At 40.9% G+C, this 23791-nt stretch overlaps 2 protein-coding genes across 3 annotated transcripts; one reads left to right on the top strand and one right to left on the bottom strand.

Annotated features, from left to right (window-relative positions):
* On the bottom strand, positions 1-19665 carry LOC129093080 (collagen alpha-1(XXVI) chain). Of its 2 annotated transcripts, none has more exons than XM_054600987.1 (14): positions 19243-19665; positions 18922-19044; positions 18366-18469; positions 8467-8528; positions 8222-8348; positions 7328-7432; positions 7081-7209; positions 4835-4903; positions 4239-4291; positions 4084-4146; positions 3535-3570; positions 3420-3464; positions 3261-3345; positions 1-2621 (listed from the first exon to the last, which is right to left on the bottom strand). In XM_054600987.1, exons 1-14 carry the CDS (start codon positions 19416-19418, stop codon positions 2482-2484), a joined length of 1317 nt encoding a protein of 438 aa, XP_054456962.1. In that variant the 5' UTR covers positions 19419-19665; the 3' UTR covers positions 1-2481. The 2 variants fall into 2 exon arrangements, with proteins under 2 accessions (XP_054456962.1, XP_054456970.1); XM_054600995.1 differs by having other exon boundaries at positions 7328-7426.
* A 1244-nt stretch (positions 19666-20909) lies between these two features.
* Positions 20910-23303, top strand: srprb (SRP receptor subunit beta). Its single transcript, XM_054618947.1, has 7 exons — positions 20910-21138; positions 21454-21548; positions 21886-21963; positions 22051-22133; positions 22257-22393; positions 22522-22576; positions 22891-23303. Exons 1-7 carry the CDS (start codon positions 20967-20969, stop codon positions 23099-23101), a joined length of 831 nt encoding a protein of 276 aa, XP_054474922.1. The 5' UTR covers positions 20910-20966; the 3' UTR covers positions 23102-23303.
* Positions 23304-23791: the final 488 nt, after the last annotated feature.

Raw genomic sequence — 23791 nt, 5'->3', positions numbered from 1 at the left:
GTTGTTGTGACTTTAATCTCACTTCAATAATGATCACAGATAAAATATCTGCCGAGCACGATGTCTCGTAAATTAAACAACAAAGCACTCCTGAACATTGTTTAGTATAAAAGATAATTGAACATGCACGAGACACAACAAAACAGTGTTTAAAAGGTAGACTCTATAACATATGATAATTGGTTTAAAAAAAACAAACAACAGATACAGACAGATCCATCTCTTTTCTGGTAATGATGGTTAAGGGAAAAGTGTTGCTTGGATTGAAAATCAATACCACTCTCATGTCCGTCTGATAAAAGCAGCAGCTGATTAGCTTAACTTAGCACACTGACTAGAAACAGGGGAAACAGCTGAGAGAAAAAAAATTGCTCTGTTTTTCTTAACAGGATTATTGTCTCAGAATTCTGAGAAAAGTTCTCATTTGAGAAAATAATCTGCTCTGAATTTTGATACCTCAAAATCCCAGGAGAAGCTCTCATTTACTTGAGAGCTTGATTTCATGGAAGCAAACTTGTCATGTCTGTTTAATTTAAACATGATTGCAACTGAGGCACAATTGCCTGAGTCACTACAGAGCGAGCCTGAATGCACTTCAGATGCATCATCGTATACCCATGAAGCATGCCATAATTGTTGGCAATGTCTAGCAGATCAGACTTGACTTTATGTCTAAACAACTGTAAAGTCCTGAGGTGCAACAAACTAATGATAATATCATCTACATTACTAAAATACACCAGTTCTCCCAATATCTCAAATCCAAACCAAGATAAAACTGGATTAAATTAAACAGACGGGACATGTTTGCTTCCATGAAATCAAGCTCTCAAGTTATTAAGAGCTTCTCCTTGGATTTTAAAGTACTTTTCTATTTCACAACAACAGAGCAGAATTTTTTTTCCATGAAAACTTTTCCCATAATTCTGAGATAGAGAAAATTAAAATAAACACAGCGCAAATATATTTTTATCTAGTGAATGCATTACCCTTCTGTAGCATGGCTCTGTCTGAGGTTACAATAAAACGTCCCGTTGTTCTGACTTGGGAGTGACGCATATTTCCAAATGGGCTTCCACCACTGATAAACTCAAAGTCACACCAGATAACTGTCCTTAAAGGGCTTCTTATATTGTGTTTCATATTCGTAGCAGTTTTTAGTTCCTTTTAATTGAGCTGAATTGGTTTACTTGTTTTAATGTTTGATTTTATTAAGATGCAACTGTCAACTGTTCCATCTAATTTGTTGACAGTTTCCCCTCCCGGTTGCCTGGCAAGTGCCCAGAGCCAAGTAATAGTCCAGCAAACAACCCACAAAAGACGTCAGATTTCCGTTCATAAGCTTCAGTTTTTATACAGATTGAACAAATAATATATCAGATGGTCATTTGTGAGCTTTAGAGGTGCTGTTAGTTTGATTTTGTTACCTATTGTCAGAGCCAGGCTAGCTGTTTCCCGCTGTTTCCAGTCTTTTTGCTGACTAATTAACTGGCTCCAGTTTCATATATCATTCAAAAATGAGAGTGGTATCAATCTTCTCATCCAACTGTCTGCAAGAAAACGAATGTCAAAAAATTCATCTCCAAAAACTATTCCCTCTTCAGATGAACCTTTTAATGGAGAAAACAAAGCTTGAACCAGGCATAGTCCAAGCTGTGTTCAGAGACCAACAGGCGCGGTCTCTCAGAGATGTATTGTACAGTAATCATATCAGCTTGGAGACAAATCTCAGAGGCAGTTTATGAAGAAGTCAATGTAATCCTGTTTAGTGCTCCATCAGCCAGTCGCGCAAAGGTGCACTGGAGCCAGGCAGGGTGTGTGGTATCCGGGGCCAAAACTCATCGTATCTCCTCTTCTTGCTTTCCAGATGTGCGCTCTCCAGATGCTATTTCACCTAACTTTATTTTAAGCAGATACCCTTGGCAGCCTGTCATGTCTTACCTCAGTTTTAACAAGGCAGAGCAAGCAGAGAGAGACAAAAAGAGAAGACAGGAAGAAATATGGTTGACAGGCTAACACAAGAAGAACCCTGAGGTCGATCCAAGAATGTGTTTGACACTAAATACTGTATTTTGGGTCCAGCTCTTGGGAACTCACATTGCAGCCTGAGGATCTTTGCAACATCAGCCAAGGAAAGTGATGTGTTTACTGGGCAGTCTGTTATCTGAGGAATGAAAGATGCCAAAACCCTCATAACATTTTATGAGATTATATTTCATGGTGCAACATTGTACAAGGGCTGCTGATAAGGTTATGTAGACTAAGAGCATCCAACAACAGGGTCAAAAAGGCTCAATAAAGCCTTTAATGTGGATGAAATGCTCAACATCTCTTCATTTTTACAGCTGTTTAAAGACAATAATGGGCAAATACATTGTAATAATATGAGAAACATGATATAAAAAAGGTGTACGTAAAGTCAAGCAAAATATTCCACATCCGTCACAATTATACACATAAATACAGAATTAGACTAAACCCTTAAAGGGGAGCTCGTCTTAGTCTCTCCCCCAGTACTGGAGCCTGAAGAGGGTTTTGAACAGGCTGAAGGCGCTTGGTCTTTATGGCAGAGAAAGACAGGGGGTCCAAAATGCTGCCAAATCCAGATCCTTCAGAGCTCTCTGTGTAAAGACATGAAAGACAAAAAAACAACTATGCAAAAAATATTCTTATTCAAATACTGCCTTATCAAAATAAACTGACAGTGTGGGAAGTACTCTAATTTGTTAGATTGGGTTAGATGAGTAGACCAATACCACAATTATCAAACAAGTGGAAACAGTTAGCCTGGCTCCGTCCAAAAGTAACACAATCCTCCTACCAGCACCTCTTAATCTCACCAATTAACACTTTAAATCTAGTGTGTTTAATCCGTAGAATAAACAAAGAGTAAAAACAACTTTTTGCCTGACTATTTCTTGGTAGGGAGCAGTAACCTCCTGGTTGCCTGGCAACTGCTCAGAGCCAAGTCATAGTCCAGCACATGACCCACAAAAAAACAGCAGATTGTTGTTCATACGCTTTGTTTTTTGGGACAGATTGAACAAATGATATATCAGATCTTAATTGGTGAGCTTTAGAGGTCAGGCTAGCTGTTTCTTTATGCTAAACTAAGCTAGCTATAGCTTTTGGCTGTAGCCTTAAATTTGAGAGTGGTATCAATCTTCTTATCTACCTCTCTGCCAGAAAGCGAATAAGCATATTTCCCCAAGATGAGGCCTGGAAAAACGTTTTCCTCGCTCTGTGTTTTTTCTCCTCACCATGAACGCCAATCATGTGCTCCAGGATAAGGACCCTCTCGGCCAGGATCTTCAGGGCCTCCCTGAGCTGCTGCACACCCTCGCCCTGAATAACACCACCACAGTTTAGGACAATTTTATCAAATGAGCTCAGGAGGAAAATATACCGATGTTTCTTACCTCATTCAAGCCTTCTCCTGGCTCTCCTTTTGGCCCTACTGCTCCCTGTTATAAAAAAACAGAGTGAACTAATCTGTGTGTAGAAGTATGTGTGATGCAAAAACCTTATACTTACAGGTAGGCCCTGTTCGCCTCCTACACCTGGAGCCCCCTGGTAGAGAAAGAACAGAGAACATTTTTTTTTTAGGACTGCTGCTCACTCACACATTTCACCGGCTTGCATTCTTTATCCCTCCACGCTAATCTACCTCTTCACCAGATCTCAAATCTTAAATCACGCTAGGAGAGGAAGGGGATCAAGTTTAAAGACAGAGGCCCACTAGAGAGCCGGATAAAAGAGGGGACCCGACATGGCCGCCCTGATTAGTGAGGCCTGGCCTTAGACGAGAGAGAGAGAGAGAGAGAGAGAGAGAGAGAGAGAGAGAGAGAGAGAGAGAGAGAGAGAGAGAGAGAGAGAGAGAGAGAGAGAGAGAGAGGATTAGTCACAGCTCTGGGTGAGTCTTTGAAGAAAAGCTTGTCCACCTTTAATGTATTGGAGATTGCATTACAGCTAGGGCTATTTACAAAACGTAGGACAAAAAATATTTTGATGGTTCATCGGACTAAAATATGTTCAGCCAGCCTGCTAATCTAATAACGAGGACGGTTGTCACAGCAGCCTCACCCTCTCTCCTGGATCTCCTTTAGGCCCATGATCCCCAGGCGTGCCTTGGAGGCCCTCCTTGCCCTTATGTCGATAAAAACAGAAGGTTGTGTATCAACGATGCCAGTCATACATTTATATATATTGTTTATTGATCAACAGATTCAGATACTCACATCACGTCCGGGCAGGCCTGGTAATCCTGCAGGTCCTCTCAGTCCTGGAGGCCCTGCAGCGTCAGAGACAAAAAACATTCACACATCAGGGAGATGAATGTCAGATTGTTAAGTTTGGCTCTGACTATTGTGCAATGTCAAAATTGAATTCAGTAAAATGAACACTGCTTAATTTAATTCAACTATAAGCTGGCGAGAGAGATTTGCCAGGTTTTACTATGCTACATTGAACACCTGTGTTCTTAATGTTTCACTTAAATCTTCCTTCCTTAAGTGGCTTTAACAATGTTTTCACACAACAGAGTCACATATATAGTTTTTATCTGTTTGTATTAATGTTTTATTGAATCAATACAAGGCTCATATTGTTTCAATTCAAACAATTACTTCTTTGTTGCTACACATTTATGTCATGTGTCTTCTGGTGTAATCTCCTGTAAATTAGATTGACATATTTTCTGTTATTGCCAATTTGGGGATCTTGACTGGGATTTAAAATAAAGTTTTGTGAGTTTGAGCAGTGTCTGGCTGAAGTGTCTACATTTGTTATATCCAAGAGGTCAAAAATCATGTAAGGAAACAGCTTATATTCATACCTGAGGGGCCGAGGGGACCAGTTGGACCTGGAGGCCCGACTATGATCTGATGAGCAGGGAGATTCTCCTCTGGGGGAAAAAAAACCCACAAGTTTACATGAAAAGTTTAGTTTAACCTTTGCACTAAAGATAACAGAGACTGTAACGACATATTAGAATCAGCTGAATCAAATTCATCTCCATGAATGCGTTGTTGCGGCCAAAGCTCTAACACTGGGTTTATGAGTTTATGAGATGGCATGAAGTAGATTTATTCAAACTTTAAAAGATCTTTACTATCACAAAAGAAAAGATGGTGTCAATTTGATGCCAACATTCATCATCCCTAGGTACATTTTCCCTTCTATGGGTGATCTCTAATGAACAGTATTAAATACAGAAGTAAATGCACCAAAAAATAAATGAGGATGCAGTGTGAAAGCACATATTCAACTCTGTCCTTTGCATATAAACTCAACAAATCTCCAAAACAGAATTGCATATCTCAAATACTTGATTTAGGTTTTGTTGTTAAGCAGCGAACACAGTTTCCTGGCAGATGTCGTCAAATTAGCCGGCAAGCAATATCAAAAGTGGTCACTCGTGATATTTACGAGACACAGGTGGATATAAGATCTGCCTCTGCTGCTGTTACTTAGTTTGCAATGATGTATATATATCCTGGACTATGTCTAGTAAATCTTTTTTCCAATATGCCTTTCAAACTGCTGTTTTCTGCATCCATCCGAGTACTTATACTGCTGGTGTGTTTCATCGGCAGTGAACAGTAGGATTAAATCCAGTGTGACAGTGATCGACAGGAACAGCTGGTCGATCTAAAAGAGGTCCTGTTTAATGGAGCAGTAAAGACGTGGACATCATCTAGGAAGAGGAAGTTGTGCCTTGTTCTCAGCATATAGTATATATTAAAGTGTGCTTGTAAGTATAAATTTTGTTTTCAACCACAGCACACTTCCTCTCCACTTCAACATATGCTCAGAGTCAGTCTTCCCCCGTGTTGAGAGAGCGTTGTTACATTATGGCTACAGTCCACAGAAAGGCTCTAGAAGGAGCAGATTTCCCTCTGGAACTAATTTTCTAATGTTACAGCCTCCTCGAGCCTGGCTGGCTCCCCGAGAAACTCCACATGAGTGGCAGAATATCTCCTCCTTCGTTCATCGCTAGCCCAGATTTTGGCTCTGGGCCGTGGCCCGTTCCCCCCAAACGCAGACTGTTGTGCTGACAGCTAACAAATTAGGCCTGATTTACAGCCAGTTGGCCCCCCTCAGCTTACACGGTCCCACAGACCCAAATCTACATGTTTCCAGACCCGCAGACACAGTTCTGGGCTCAGAGAGGCAGACGCAGCCAAAAGCCTAATCGGAGCCAGAAGTCTCCATGAGGTAATGATTATAGCGTGGACTTCTGCTGCCTCCGTGTGGTGAAACCCAGGTTTTTAACATTAGAGATATAATGTTTACACTCATATATTTCAAAGGATATTAAGATGTTAAAGTTTCAAATAATGACAAATCAATTATTTTCATGTTTAGCACTCTATATATGTATTTTGAGGAGTAGACAGAAGAGGTGAAGCTTGTTAAGTGGATAAGGTGAATGAAAAATGTCTTAATATATTTTTCCAATTAATTCTGTCATTTAAAAAAACACCTGAGCTAATCTTTTGTAAATTATTAAGCTCACATTTGGGTATTTGGCTCCATTGTTGGTGATGGTGTTAAATGAGGTTGGAGTAAACAGTGGCTCAGAGGCAGCAAGGCACACGGAAACTATTAAACTAAATCTAAACCAGCCCTTCACTGCAAAGAAACAATACTCACTCCATTATGGTGAAAGCTAAAGACACATTTTGCTCACTTTAACACTTGGTAAAAACTACAATATGCTCTGTGCTTCCACCTGTGCCTCCTTTTAAACCAATTTCCATACATAGCAACCCATCTGGCCTGGGTTTGTGTTCTGCCTGACACAATGATTGCATAGAGATCAACAGGATGAACATAATATAGGAGATTAATGTGAGTGTATGAAAGCACATAATTCATCAAAATAGACCTGTGGTTTTGGCATCAACTCAGATAAACCAAAAACTGTATGCTTGAATGATTTTACAATTGTTTTTGTGTCAGAATTCAACCACGTGTGTAAGATCGACTTCTATTATGATCTCATTTAAGGCTAATCTGGGACAACTAAGTCCAAAGTTACTGTCAAAGAGGGTATTTGAGGTGGAATAGTCCGCTCACCTTGATTGTCCACGTGAAAAACGTCACCTCGCTCTCGTACAGGAGAGGAGCTCTGCCCTGGAGGACCTGGTGGGCCAGGAGGTCCAGGGAGTCCTATAACTCCTGCTAGACCTCTGTCCCCCTTTGGTCCTGAGCACCAAGGTACAACACAAAACACAATTAATCAATCAATCATGTTAAACTCGTTTTTTTAAAAAAAACATCTTTAAATGAGCAGATAAGACTAGAAGGTCTGATGATATTTTACCGGTAGGTCCAGAGAGGCCCGCTTGTCCAGCCGGACCCGGAGGTCCAGCAGAACCTGGAAGCCCTGGTGGTCCAATGGGCCCTGGAGGACCTCGGCCTCCTGGTGCTCCAAGAAGACAGTCAGAGTCAAATGTTCACTTAACACATCAAGAGGAAAACTACTCAACTTATGAAAACAAACTTTGAAAGAAGTCTTATAAAACACACTGTCGATTTGCATGATGGGAAATGTAGGATTTTTTTTGCAGATTGACTCATACCAGGTACTTAGAATCAGGATATCTCAGTCTCAGCAGCTTAAACTTTAACATTTTATTGTTGTTGATATTGTTCTTGTTGTTTTAAATGTCTCTCTCAAAAACCCCTACTTTATGGAAGTGTAATCCTAAACTGGGGGACCACTTTAACTTCCTTACCCCATCTCAGCACCTCACCAAAATATCGAAGTTACTTAAATAATTAGGTGAAAAATTATTCTATTTCCAAACATCCACCAAAACACTAGCAGCACAAGACAATATTCTATCATCCATCTAATCCATGTGACTCTGGGCCAAAAAGTACAAATTTATCTCATAATTGTTATGTGTCAAACATTTTAAAACGAGCACAACCAGCCAAATAGATCCAGGACCCGCATTTTAATCATTTAACATATGGTTAATGGGTGTAGGTTGCCTTATGTACAGTATGTTATTCCAACAAACTTCATCAGAGGTTTGCCTTAAATAGCAGTGATTAGTTCTATCTGAAACTGCATTTACTGTTGATTAATCTAAATACAGACATTAAAATATCAAGTAAACAGGATTGCTTTGTGCACTTTGTTTTTGTGCCTTTTTTGACATTTCTTTAACATCTGCACCACATCTTTCGGAAAGCATGTTCATGTCACCTGGTGGCAGGTATGATGGCGGTCCAATAGGAGTGGGTTGGGGAGCGTCCACCTCGTTGTCTGTTGAGCCCTCTGGTAAACTGCTGGCTGTTGGCAGGGATGAACGTCCCTCTTCTAACAGCTTGATCTGGAAGAGTTCAAATACATCTACACTCTGCTGTGTACAAAGTAATCTGTGCACAAATGTTTACAATCTATTCAAATAACTCATAGGATGAAGACAGGTTTGTGGTGATCCTTGTTACCTTTGATTCAATGGCATTAATTCTGCTGTTCATGTTAGTGAAGCTGGTACAGTTCAAACACTCTGTAAGAAAGAAAGACAGAAAAGGATGAGGTTAGTTTCTGGGCATACATGATTCTTCTTCTTCTACATCTGTTTCTTCCTTTCCCTTTCTGCCTTTTCTCTTTCATCCCTGTTACTTTTCTTCTTCCTGGCACCATCAGTAGTTTCTCTCTATCTCACACTGAGCAAGTCAAGCCAAGATACACAAGAACAATGTCCATCAAACCAGACGCGGGAATTTATTAGGCATTCCTCCATAAATCATGTCACTCACTCACACAATGAATATTATCGGACCCAACATGAAATTCTCTTTCATAAACAAGCCTGGCGCACACCTGCTTGTCTCCTGACTCAGCGTGTTTTCCTTCCGTCTGACAACTCGCAGTGATGGCCTGTATGCCCACACTCACACCATCCTCCAGATACCAAAACAAACACACACACACACACACACACCTCCATCCACATACTTTCCAATAAAAAAAGTCCAATATTTTACATTTTTTCTCACTGTTAACAAATCCCAGAAAAATACAAAATACAATTAATCTATTTGGAACAATTTCAACAATGGCGGCTCCTAAAAAGAGTTTGTGTAAATGCTGCAATAGGATCAGTTGTATTAGAACTGGAGAGTATTTCTTCATTGAAAGAATAGCAAAGAGCGGCACTGAGGGCTTTTCTCAATGAAGAAGATGTTTTTGCTCTTTTCCAGACGGGTTTCAATTAATCAACTACCACATATTTTTTGAAAGTGCCTTCCCTTTTCCAAACAGTTAATGGCTTCTGTTTCTGTGCAAAGTTAGTTTAACCAAAACAAAGAGCTGAAATACACTGAAACTCTTTGTAGAATTAAAGACATGATTCTCTGTCTCCAGACTTATCCTTAAACAAAGAGCATCAACACTTTAACACCATTCAAGCACTTTTGCTTATTTCAGGTTTATTGTATTTATTTTTGCGTCAGTGCCTGCAAAATCTGTATATACCGGATTGAAATTCTTGTTTGCCAGTTTCTTTCTGCGTAATCTTAAATCTCTTTTTGTTTAAATTATACCATTCTAGCTACCACTAAACCACAGATACCTACACATTCTTCTCTTTACTGCAAATTTCGATCCTTCACTTGAGCTTAAAATCCAAAACACATGCACTTTTATAGAAAAACCCAGTATTTGTTCTAAATGTGAGCCTTCCTCTGGTCCACGGCTCATAAGAAGTCTGGAATGTCAGCTGTCAGTCCCACAGACGGGACCCGCCCACATTGTGGTCATAGCAGGGAAACCCAGAACGAGGAACAACTGGTGCTCATAAATAACTTACAACAAAAATGACCCAAACAGCTCTGGTTTGCCTAAATCAGCGTCTCTGACCGCTGCATGCAGGGTGCTAATGGCAGCTGCTTAGGTTTCCGCTTCACTGAAATAGGACTGTGCGAATGTCTGTACCATGTCTGTGTGTGTTTGTCTACAATCATGTACATCCAGTCCAGTGGTGTATCAGTCTGTGTGGGTGTGGTTTATCTCAATGCCTCTTTCAAACAAAATTTTGAATCTCGCCATGGAGCGCAGCCACAAACGGAAACAACAATCAACAGCTTGACCCAAAAACACATTCCTCAGGATTCATCAACCCAAATACGGAGAGCTGTTCAACAGCAGAGGACAAAATGACCCCGCATGAGTTTGTTATGACTGACTGTACTGAGGTTTCTTCTGCGACTACACCAACGGACGCCAAAGCCGCACACAGCACAACAGCAAGACTGTGGGCAATCGTGGGCTCCACAATGTGAGAGGACTGATGAGTTGATATGCCTTCATCTCCTACACAGTTATTCATCATCAGCCACAGAGGAAGTCTCCACCCTCTAACACAGTCTTTCTCTGTGTACAGTGCATCAATCTCTGATGCATTCCAACAGTTATTCTGTGATGATGTGATGACATTTAGTTTTTATAGCGTAACATAAAATATATATACCCTCTGGGAAAGCCAGTGTCGGTCCGTGAGATCTACCACTTTGGTTCAGGCTGAAATATCTCAACAACTATTTAATGGATTTTGGAGATGGATACCAGAGCTGATTCCTTAACTTTTCATCAATGCTCAGGTCAAATGTTCTGGTCAGGACTCTCTACCTCCTTAATATCAGAATATTAGCATTGTAAACGTGAGCATGTTAGCACGCTGACGTTAGCACAAAGCTACGTCGCTGTGCGTTCGTTCAGCCTCACAGGACCACTAGCAAAGCTGTTTTTACCCACTTTCACTCAACTTTTCAGCAAACTTTTAAAATGTATGTGGAGAGAGTGATTGTGAAAGTGTAGCACCTTCACTGAAAATGCATCATTTCTAGTAGCTGTTTTGCTGTATGGTCAATTGACAACAAAATAAGCAAAGCTTCCTTGTCCATTGTGGTTGACTGTTACTCAGACACTGAAGTAAGGCTACACTACGTCCACTGCTAATGAGCTAACTTGTTTAATTCTCATCTGTTGACCAACGAGAGCTGGAAATAAAACCAGCCATATCGCATTATGTCAGAAATACACGCCAAAAGAAAACAGAAGGACTGAGTCAATCTACCAGAAATGTAACCAGAGCAAAACAACTTTGGTTTCTATTTTCCTAGAGGTGGTCGGCGGGATTCCTGTGTATGCAGTTGGAATTTAATTAGGGTTAGAATACCAAACTTCCGCTGTGCTCGAGCTGATGTTTAGAACGATACCGCAACTATAGAGTCTGTTTGGATCCATAATTACACCATGGCGACATAAGTCAGGGTTATTTTTCTTGGATTGCTCTCAGCTCATGGGAAAGATTCAGAATTGTGTTGTCTTTAGTGAAGCCAAATAAACAGAGATAATTGGGAACTTTTTCTACTCTGAAGAGATTTGAAGGAAGATTTAGTATGTTTGAGCAACTATTCCAATGCTACATCTTGTCCAATGTTATAGGAAATTCACATTTTGTCAATTCAAGGAGCATTTATAAAAATATATTTTTCTCTCTAATGCACCATGCAAAATTATTAGACATCCATAACTAACATGATAAGGAAGGAAAGCTGACGTTAGTCTTGTGAGATAAGCAATTGATAAGACAAATAAGAGAGCAGACCTCCAGGCGAAGCACAAGAGTGTAAATAAGATTAAAATCTCTTGGAAGATAGATCCTAATTCAAACATCAGAGGACCCAAAACAACGAGCATATTTCATCTCAGCAAACTGCAAAACATTGGCTTGTTTGATGAATCATCCCTTCCTTTATTGTGTGATCTATAGTACAAGACAGCACAGGATAATTTGGCAAGAGTGAAAGTCAGACTGTGGGCATCGTCTGTTGAGACAGCTACATTTCCTACATTAGACCTGGATATAGATCAAAGAAATCACTCTACGTTTCTCACAGTTTTTTATATGCACACTCACAGACAGCGAGACAGACAACCACAAAACAAACCATGACGCACACAGCTGTGGACCGTCATTTTCATTGCCACTAAACACTCTGTCTGTATTTGTGAGCAGGACGGAAGGATGATGTATTGAAACATCTTCTGGACCATCTTAAAGGTTGCTGTCACGTCCCCAAGACACACAGACAAGTGTGTGCCCAGTCTGCAAGCTGTGTGTGTGGTGTTTGTTTGTGTGACTGTGTGACTCTGTGTGTGTGTGTGTGTGTGTGTGTGTGTGTGTGTGTGTGTGTGTGTGTGTGTGTGTGTGTGTGTGTGTGTGTGTGTGTGTGTGTGTGTGTGTGTGTGTGTGTGTGCAGACCACAGTCAGCCTCCAAGAACTGGCTGTGTCCCAGGAGCCTGTTGTGAGTCGGCCCCAGCCACCAGCAAGTGGTCAGCTATTGCTGGCATGGAGAATAACTGGCACAGAGCACACATGCACAGACAGACACACACACACACACACACACACACACATAGCACACATGCACAGACACACACACACACACACACACTCCTACTGTCACAAACTCTCTCACTCACTAAATCACACCCCCACTTTGACCGCGGTTGATGATGGAGGACGCTGAACTTAGCTTGTTTTTGAAAACCCAAGATGTCGAGTCCACAGTGGGACCATTTAGCATTTGTCACCCTAATGCCAGCTGACAGGCTACACAGCATTTGGATGAAAAACTTAATGGAATTTCCCACTAAATTTGATGCATGTTGCCATTTATCATGCACAACAAGATACAGTCAATGACTAAATAATGGAGTTCAGAACCACAATGAGGTGCCGTTATTAATCCTCTCCTTGCAAAATGCTGCTTCATGACAGGCCCCGCCATGAAACAATCACAAAACAAACTGAATCTCTTCCAATCTGAAAATACACCTAATTCATTCATTCCCTCATGTGGGCCAAATGCATCCAATCGTCCTGCTACACCGTCCACTAAACACTGCTCGGATGCTGAAACACTGGCTACACATCAGTCACAGTTAGAGATAGATGGCCCGGCTGGTGGACAGACATACAGTCACCGTCATGCTGTGAGAAGATGTTGTGTGAATTCTGTGAAGAGAGACGGAGATCTGCAACATTTTTCAAGTTCAAACCGGCGGGGTCCGATGAAATAGAAGGAGAAATTCTGAGAAATATCTAATTGTTGGATGGATTGACATGAAATGCCACACTTTCCCTCAAACGCATTCATCACGTCAAAATGTATCTAGTTTTTTGGTTTATGACCCAATACATGAAGAACTGATGACATTCCATTTAGTCTCAGCTACACTTTGAGTTAAGTTATTAGGAAATGTTAATTAGTTTTACCGTGGGTTTTATACCTGCATATTATCATAGCTATTGAGAGCGTTCTACAGAGCCGTTAGCATGGCTGTAGACTCGTAGTCTTGTTTGTATTTTGTGCACATCTTGGCAATAAGAGAAGCCACCGCAAACAAAAAAATAAATATATATATAGATACTAAAATAAGACATAAACAAATTAAGAGGCAGAATTCCTGACCTGTCTTGACTACATACAGCAAAAACCTACAGATAAATACATTAACCTTCATGGACACGTGGTTTTGATCAATCTCAGAAACCTTTTCCAGGAACTTTACTTCGCATAAACAGATGTGTGGAGTTGCAGACAGAAAGATAGAGAGACAAATAGAGGCAGGAAAACCGATGATAAGCTGATGACAGAAATGAAAAACTACAGAAGGGGCACGAACATCCATCAGGCATATCAGACCAGCACCAGGAACAGCTGAGCTATCCCATAGCACCCAGCAGGTCAAAGGGCAGAGTTTGACCTATATCTGAGCACAGCCAGAGATGTAACAGAGACATCAGTCATATCCTCACTCTGCAGAGGTTGCAGTCCTGGAGGAGCACATGTGGGATATGGCTCAGTTTTATCACTTTACTCCTAGGAGAGGATAGCGGCAGATCTAAAGGACATAGGAAGTTAGATAAGTGGAAAGCAGCAGGGACTATAGAAGATAAAGAGCCCAGCAGTGGCAAGAAAAAGCAAGGGCAAGACAAGGGCAAACGAGCCAAAGGGGATGAGAACAGATGGTAAAATGGAAATGGAAGAAATCAAAAGGTGTCAAATAGCTAGTGTTCTGGATAATCCCTCCAACGGTGGGGTTTAACACACTTCCTCCTCATTCAGCTGCAGAGGGGAAACAGTGACTCTAGCAGCATCATAGCTTGAGCATTAACAAATTAGCACATTTGACATCCTAGCTTTCAGCCACCTTTTCACTTCTTTAATGAAATTCATTGTTAACTTCCCTAAATACAATCCTGCGCTGTCACACCCAGCATTAAACTCTGTTTTAACTTATTTTCCTGAGCTTTTTGCATGAGATCAAAGGCCACTGCTCTCATCAGGGGAGGTCCTGGATGAAGCTCCCTCACACACAGACGTTACCCACAATCCCCACTGTTAATATGATCATGTGTGCAGATGGGTGCTGAGGGTTGCTGCTGTGATGGAGCAGGGAGGAGGGGTGCAGGGGCCAACAGCAGGGAAATTACGAACACATTTCTCCCAAATGTGTTCCATGCCGTCATGTGTTAGCACAACTCTGCTAGAAGCGAAATGTAAATCTTGAGATGCACTGTAGACAGCCAGCACAAACCAGACTGTCAAAAATATTGACAGCTCAGGGTGTCAACGAAATGTCTTCAGAAAACACCCACTTTCCATTAGCACACACAGAGAAATTCAAGCTTTGCGACCAGCTCAGCCTTAGCAGTCCGGCCATGAGCTCTGTGAACACCAAGAGGACTTGTGAAGGCCAAAAGCAACTGTGAAAATACTTGCCATTGCACTTTAATGAGTGATTCATTAACCAGCTCAAGATTTGTGGAAATGTAGGTGCTAAATGTCTGTATGCTTATTATTATTGTTAAAATGATTTTCTAAAATGGGTAAATGGGTGTAAAAAAGTCAGAAAATAGTGATGAATGTCCATAGCGGTTTTCCAAAGCCCAAAATAACTTATTTAAATTGCTTGTTTAGTCAAAATGTAAAGATTTTTAGTTTAGTGTCAAAATAAGACAAAGACATGCAGAACAATCTCACAATTGAGAGGCTGGAGGAAGGAAATTATCAACCAATAGGTCAGTTATTTTTCTGTTGATCAACTCATCGATTAATTGCATGATCATTTGATTAAAGTCACTGGCATTGATAAAACTGTGAGGCCTCCATTTGGGGTTATTTTCAGGGAAGAGACAAGAAACTTGAATCCTAAACCCAGCATAATATAATAATGTGTACATTGATACCAGTGCAGATTTGGTCTTTATATTGTCATAATAAAGAAAGCGCTTCTCACATCACAGAAGACACAAAAATGGCCTCCTTTATAAATTGCTATTTTCTGAGTTTGTTAAGAAGGAATAATGTTAAAAAAAGAATAAACCATGAGAGGGAGGCCGAAAATGAAAACAACAGGAGTGTTTGCAGAGGTGAGCGAAACAAGCATCTCCCCAGCTAACACTGACTCCCCTTCGACTCTAGCCCTCCTCACGTGCCCTGTCTTTATGTCTCTGTGGGCCTCAGGGGCCTCTGAAGTGGAGCCAGAACCCCATCAAACTAAAGCCAGAGGTGATGTCATCTTCATTGGTTAAGGCTGTCCTCTCTCACTCTGATAAAACAGCTGGCTCCAAGCCACCACTGCTGCAGTTTTCACAAAACTGCATGAACGATGTTGGCTGAGTGACATTAAGACACAAGGATGAATGTATGATGCCAAATTGTCTATGATTAAAGATTTAGGTCAACTTTTTGGGAATCACTTGTGTTAACGTTCTTGCAGAGAGTCAGACGCTTCTCGTTTTCTTGATACCACTCTTGTGTCTGTGCAGTATATATGAATCAACAGCTGATTAGCCTAGCTTAGCATAACGACTGAAAACAGCTAGCCTCGCTCTGTCAAAAAATAACAAAATCTGTCCACTGACATGTTATATCTTGTTTGTTAAATTTCAAACCAAAACCAAAGTGTAAAATTGCCAAGTTTTGGTTTCATGGGGAGTTATCACTTTAGGATTAATTCTTCCCCAGGAGCAGTGACTTCTGTGAGGTCTCTATGCTAAGCTAAGCTGCAGGATGTAGCTGCATATTTTGACATGAGTGGGGGATCAATCTTCTCATCTAAGTCTCAACAAGAGGGAAAATAATTACATTTCACAAAAAAAAACTATTTCTTTAAAGGTGATATTATAGATATACTGTTGATTCTTAGAAAAACGACTTCTTGTAAAATGCTTAGAAAGACGATCAGAAGTTCTAAAACATGAGGCATTACTTATTTATACAACTGTAATACCTTCTCTTCCAATAAGCAAAAAAAACAAGACCAGAAATCAAAGCCATGAGGATGAAATGATCTGAAAATGACCGACCTATAAGTTCTTTAAACCATTTAATACAAAGCTGGGGCATAACTTTAAAAATGTTCTCTTATCAACCATTATTTCAAAGGTATTCCTGATAACCATTAAAAACGTATTTTTGTTGTACAGAGGTTAATCTACACGAGGAGAACCAGTCTCCCTTTTGAAGCTGTAGACTGATCCTAGCACAGTCACGTATGTTACAAAGAGCTGGTGGAGGAGTGTCATGCTCATTAACCTCAGTGGGGCCACTTTCCCACAGAACCGGCTCTCTGCTTTGCTGCTGTCTGGGCAGCTTGTAGCAGCTGGAGCCCTGTGGGACAGAAAACACTCCCCATTACATTTCACTTTTCTTTTCTTTTCTCTTCTCTTCTTCTTCTTCTTCTTCTTCTACTGCTACACAGCTGTTTCTGCACTGCCAATTCTAACACCTTATTGTTTCTTGTGCACTGGTCCTAACTTTCTCCCCTCGGTGTCCTCTCATTCTCTAACCCCGGACAGACTGCCAGCTCTCCCTCCTCTCCTCGGTGTGAAGCAGACTCTCTTTGACATCAGCCTCTGTCTTTCAGGTCTCCTTGCAGAGTTGAATGTGGCCTTCTGGTCTGTCTCTCCCATATGGAGGCAATTTTCTTCCTGCTCTATAGCCATTAGAACTTGCAAATACATTAAAGCGAATGTTAAATAAACAGCCAGATTACTTCTTCACACTCCTGCAACCACTTTGGTCTCAAGTGAACCATAATATCTGGCAGTGCAGACTCTGCGGATGTAGGTATGTGTTAATCTTTCTGTGGAATAATATCCACGGCCAGGCGAATAATGGTTTCCAAAGGCTTTGTCTGTGTTTATTCCATTAGTATTAATGTTTGTATTCTTAACTCGTGGTAAATCTTGGCCCTCCAAGAGCAACAACGAATATTTTTTGCAAAATTGGAACAAGGTGTGGTAATTATGAACTATAAGCAAAACTTGCTCATTGAGGTAACTGTTAATCTTGGACAAATGTGAACCGACCATGCCAGTGTTTTTCACTGCTACAGAAATTGCTGCATTGCCCGAACCCAGAAAATCTAAAAGTACTGAGTGATTTTAATAGAAACCGTTAAAATAACTCTAACGAAGCCAATGCGGCCACATGCATCGTTTTACAGGCATCCACAATGTTTAAAATACAATATGTGAAAGCATGTTTGTCAATGTGGTTGTGAGCAGTGGACAAACATATATAAATGTATACATATATATTGTATATAGCAGAGTTAAGAGAGCCCATCATTAGACCTTCATCCAACCTCATGGCTGTTTCTTCAGGCTGACTGCGGTGTCTCGCCCCTGGGTGAAAATGTTGGTTTTCACTGGGCTGAGAGTCTGCGGCCTGTGGTATCCAGGAGCAGCGCTGCCCATCATGAAATCGAGACCACCTCCCACTTTATAAGCTGGTCTGCTGGACGTTCCTCTGAGCTTTTGACATAATAGCCATGAAAATATTCACAGAGACAGAAAAGTGCCTCTGTGCTGTCTACAGTTAACAGAGTGTACATTGGCACAAGTACAAAAGAAGAAGAGATGCAGAATAAGACAGTCAGTGTTCCTGGATCTTCTTCTACACAGAAGTGCCTTGAATGCACGGCGGTAAAAGACAAGCTACAAAACCACTGGGCTCAGGATCCCTTTCAACTGCTGAGATACTGCAGTCCCTGCTCCTAAAAGTAATTTAATCTTAATTCAAAACAACTTTACAATCATATCAAAAGCCCAACCGCTGCACAGAGGCATGATTCTTAAGTTACCCGACGACACACCACCAAACATAAAACAGACACTGATGTGGGTAAAGATCCAAAAAGACACAAATGGGCCCGTGCACAACACATGGCTTTCATTTCACTCCTTGAGAGACTTAGCCTCCGACCACATTCGCCCTTACATCATGCGAAAGAGGGGGAAAAGCACAGATTAGAAACTTACCTTTTCGACACTCTTCTCCCACAAACCCTGGGCAGCATCTCCACTCCAGTGCAGTCACTAGCTTGTAGGTCACCTTGAAGGATGGCCTGATCAGGGTCCTGTAGCTGCAAAACAGCACAGGGGCATGTATTTTAACAACACGCAGAAAAACACACATACAAATGCACAGACATGATCAAACCGCCAAATTTCATTATCTGATTTTTTTGGGGACTGTGAAAACAAAAAAAATAGGAGAGCGACTCAGTCCCTTCCATCTCAGAGGGAAACAGGTAGAAGAGTATTTTACAGTTTTGCAATATAGTTTCACCTTTGTAAAAGATCTTTCAGCGTGTTCAGATTTTAGATAGAGATTAGAGAAATATAGAAAATATAGCGCAACAGGGGCCCCATGCCTGTGTTTAGAGCCCCCAAATCACTAAATCCACCCCTGCCACCATCCAGGATGCACTATTTTCATGACAAGAACAGTAACAGCATCACAGACAACTGAAAAAGCTGACAGGAGAAGAGGACTTGGCTGGAGAGGGGCAGGTGTGAGGAACTTTGAGGGTACCTGATGACTTTGGGGCAGGGTCCGGGCCATCGGCAGCCCTGAAACACTCTCTGCACGGAGGTTTCTGTCCCGTTGTGCACCTTACAGGACACTGTTCTGGAAACAGTATACTGACACCAGTTCCTATAAAACAAAGTTCACACTTATTAATAATACTATAAGATAAATAACATAAACATAATAAATGTCAACAAGACATGGTGTGAACAAATGTGACAATATAACAGAGCTGCAGAAAATGTGTTTCTTCTAAAGACACAGAATCAGGATTGTATTTTACGAGATCTGCAGTTAGAATCTCCAGTGTGAACGGGTGCTCACCTGAGTTGGGTCCGGGACCCGGTACCTGGCGGTCCGGTGCTGCTTCTCTGCTCCGAGTTGATGCGCTGCCGCTGCAGAGTGATGCCTGGAAAGTGATAAACAAAACCTGTTCCCAGCGAAGGACAGACGAAACTTATCCACATGCACAGCACGTAGAGGACCGATAAAGCCATCATCTCCTTTTGATTTATCCCTGACGGAGATGTCCGCAAGATACCGACGATTCTCAAGTAAATCCTGAAGTTATGATTCCCTCTTTTGACAGATCTACAGATATGTGGATATGTGAAAGAACCCCTAAGAAAACCTCGCTGAAACCATTAAGGAGCTGGTCATTTCGTCTGCCGGAGGAGAAACACACTGGCCCCCTCAAGAGCCCAAAATGAATGACACCCTGCCTCTCACTATAGAATAATGCGGTTTTCTGACGTTTGACATCGTGCCGAGAACTGAGGAGTCAAATATCCAGTGTGCGTAAAAAGCGCGCAATACGAGGGCTGGAGACGGAGTCTGTCTGACCGCTGTTATATAGGTCTAGTTATAGGACTGTGATGGCCAATAGTGAAATCATGTTCACTGAACTGTCTATTGTCTCTATTCTCCTAACGCCCTGATGATAGAATGAACAATACGTATTCCTGTTTAATGTTTTTAACGAGATGTTGATCACCCAAAGTGACACACATTTTCGATGAGTACCTCACAGGAAAAAAAAAGATTTATTATCTCATGATTTTGAATTATAGTAACATTACATTCAAGCTTTCACTGAAGCAAAAGTACAAACGTATTAAAAGCTAGATGTTAGCGAATTGAAGTATTAAAGTAAAAGCACTTTTTTTTAGATGAATGGTCCCTTTTAGAGTTATATTTATTTTCATTATGTATATACAGTAGCAGTCAAAAGTTTGGACACACCTTCTCATTCAATGGTTTTTCTTTATTTAAAAAAAAAAAAAAAAAAAAAAAAAATTCTACATTGTAGATTAATATTGAAGACATCCAAACTATGAAGGAACACATATGGAATTATGTGGTAAACAAACAAATGCTCAACAAACCAGAATATGTTTTAGATTTTAGATTCTTCAAAGTAGTTGAATGAGAAGGTGTGTCCAAACTTTTGACTGGTACTATATATATATACCAAATGTGAATACTATAACTGTTTATTCTGTTTATATTATATCATTCTTGGATAGTAAACTGCATGTTAATGTGACAGCCGTTTGAGGTGGAGCACATTTTAGCTACTTTACATACAGTCTATATGTAATCTGAAGCACTGCATCATTAATATAAATTGATCATACTGTGTGTTTGTAACTCCAAATGTCAGATAAAAGTAGTCAATAGTCAAGTAAAAAGTAGGATACAATAATTCCCTTTGAAATATAGTGAAGTAAACGTAGCAGTAAATTGAAATATTCAGGTAAAGTAAAGGTAGGCTTCCTCAAAAAATGTTCTTAAGTACATCACTTGAGTAAATGTAGGCCTACTTCTCCTGTATTTTCATTTTTGTCACTTTTGACATTGACCCATAAGGAAAATTGCCTCCATCTTTAAAAGTGAAATCAAACTTATTGTGTGGTTTTGTTGGGGACCCACTGACTGGTCCCAGTGCTCCACCAGTCTGAAACCACTAAGGAGGTGTGCAGCGCCCCCTGCCGGCCCTCCAGCGTCTGTACGGGCTGCACGAGGAAGGAGACGTGTCCTACTTCCAGATGGAGACAGACAACACCGTGGGTAGTAACATGGGGGAGAAAGAAGACATGGAGGCGTCAGAAACCCCGTTTGACCCTTACATTGAATCCCTGCGACAACAGCTGGAGGACCAAGACCCGGTTCTCCTCATCGCGGTCATCGTCGCTCTGGCCGTCGTTGTCATCACCTGTGGTGAGAAGTCACCGCTGTTAGCACACGTTAGCTTATCAGGCTAGCCCCAGCGTTAGCCTTTAGCTTAGCATAGCTTGCCAGAAAGTGAAGAGGTTGTTGGGAAGCGGGTTTTGTCAGCAGGACAGTCCGCGTTAACGTCTCTAATGTTCATTTAATGATGAAATGCACGCCTCAAAAAGACAGAATCAAAGGGAGCATGCTAGGAAGCTAACTGCTAAGCTAAAGCAGACATCTGCCAGAGTTTCCCACGGAAGTCATCCAGCTTTGATAACAGGGGGGGTGAGTAATAACAAGGTCTGTTTTTTATCTTCACAGTGTTTCTGAAGTACTTTCTCTCCAGCAAAACTGTCCGCAGTGCTGTCCTGCTGGTCGGGCTGTGTGACGCTGGGAAAACCCTCCTCTTCAGCCGGGTGAGTGGCCACGTTGTCCATCTCAGGAGATTAGATACTGGTGCATGGTTAATGTGCTTTATAAAAGTCAATTATATTATAAAAGAAAAAAATATATAATACATAAAAATATAATAATATATATAATATATTATTGGATATATTATGTATAATAAATAGTAATATAAAAATATTATAAAAGTCTTCACGTTTATTTTTATTTTTTTATTTTGATCTTGTTTTTCTTTTACTATGTCTCTTGTTTGCACTATGACCTATGCTGCTGTAATCCTGTAAATTTCCCCGCTGCGGGACTAATAAAGGATTATCTTACTTTTCTTATCTTACCTTTATGCAGCTGTTGTCAGGAAAGTTCAAGCGGACCCAGACCTCCATCACAGACAGCAGTGCTCCATACAAAGCTAAAAACGACAGGGTAAGTTAAGAACAACTCATCATCCGGCATCATACTTTGATGATGAACATGGTTTAACAGGTGTCCTCCTCTACCTCCTGTATTCAGGGCAGCACCTGGACTCTGATCGACCTGCCCGGACATGACAGTCTTCGCTCTCAGTACCTGGAGAAGTTCAAATCTTCAGCCAGGTGAGAACAAAAAAAAACAGCCTGTCTTGAGTAGCATTACATCCTGACTATCGGTGTGGTAAATGTACAATTTAACTTCTCATCATCACTCTCTATTCCTCTCTTACTCATCTCATCTTTTAGAGCCATTGTGTTTGTAGTGGACAGCGCTATTTTCCAGAAGGAAGTGAGGGACGTGGCAGAGTTCCTGTACATGTTATTGACGGATACTGTGATCTCCAGGAATGCCCCAGCTCTCCTGGTGGCATGCAACAAACAAGGTTCATCAATCCTTTTGCTATGACCCATTAATCAACACTTAATCTCTTGTTCTTCATTTTCAGCCTACACCCTAAAGTGGGATATTTGTTATATGAAAGCATCCTTAACTTGCCTCTTTATTTCACAGATATCACCATGGCAAAATCAGCTAAACTGATACAGCAGCAGCTGGAAAAGGAATTGTGAGTTCAGTTACTGACGTATTCGCTGTATTTTTGGGTGTTTGTGTTTCCTGTGTATGATTCCCATTATATCTTTATTTTTAGTGGAGGTAAATTTCCTTAAGTTCTTTATTATAATAATTTCAATGTTTAATTGTCAATATATTGATTGTTCTGTCACAAATGTAATGTTCCTCATATGTCTGACTGTTTCAATGCTTTGGTAGTCATTCAGTCTTGCTCAAGTACTGTGATCCATATTAGACCCTCCTGAGCCTTTGGTTTGATGAATAACCTTTACCCCCCCCCCCCCCTCCCCCTCTTGTTTCTCATAGGAACACCTTGCGAGTGACGCGCTCTGCAGCCCTGAGCTCTCAGGACGGCTCTGTGGGCGGCAGTGTGTTTTTGGGGAAAAAAGGCAAAGACTTTGAGTTCAGCCAGGTGCCCCTGAAGGTGAAGTTTATGGAGTGCAGCGCCCGCGGCAGCAAGGGTGAGGAGGGGGATGCAGACATTGAGAGCCTGGAGAAGAGTCTGGCTAAACTGTAGAGTCAGCAGCTCAACATCCTCAGTGCAAAATTTGACTCAGGCACAGACCTTGGTAATCACAGGAGGGATGACATCTCAGTGGAGGATTTATTTGACCGGAGTTACCAGTCAACCATGGTCCTATCTGTGCTGGCTGTCAATGTAAAACTTAATTACATTAACTGGGGGAAGAACTTTTGAGACCGATTCAATAAAAAAACAAGACAAAGTAATGCTATGGAAAATGATGGAGCAGTTTATCAGGTTGCTATGCAGTGCTGAGAATGATCGTGTGCTTATTCAGTGTAAAGGTTACTGTGAACATCAACTTTAAAGTGCTTTATTTGGCTTATTTAGACAAAATCAGGTTTAAAGAATTTCACTTGAGTACAATATTTGCTGTTGCTGTGATTTAAAGAATAATGAATATGGGCTGTCAAAGAATTTCACCATTTTTTGTTTTAAACTTGCCTCAGCTATTTTGACTGATGAGCTGCCTTGTGGAAACAGATGGGCGTGAATTTGATTTATTCATTTACGTGGACAGCAAGCCTTGTGCCTTTATTTCTAGTATTCTTATAGAAGTGTTCTGCTTGTTTGCGATAGAATGACGGTTTACTTGTTTGAAAGTGTTGCGTGAATACAGTGCATTTGCAATGAATGTATGACTTTGAGATTTTGTGTTGTGTAAAAAAAACGACAATATAAAGT

This window comes from Anoplopoma fimbria, chromosome 1 (assembly GCF_027596085.1).
Source record: "Anoplopoma fimbria isolate UVic2021 breed Golden Eagle Sablefish chromosome 1, Afim_UVic_2022, whole genome shotgun sequence".
NCBI classification, from domain to species: Eukaryota; Metazoa; Chordata; class Actinopteri; order Perciformes; family Anoplopomatidae; genus Anoplopoma; species Anoplopoma fimbria.
This window is presented reverse-complemented; position numbering and strand designations above follow the sequence as displayed.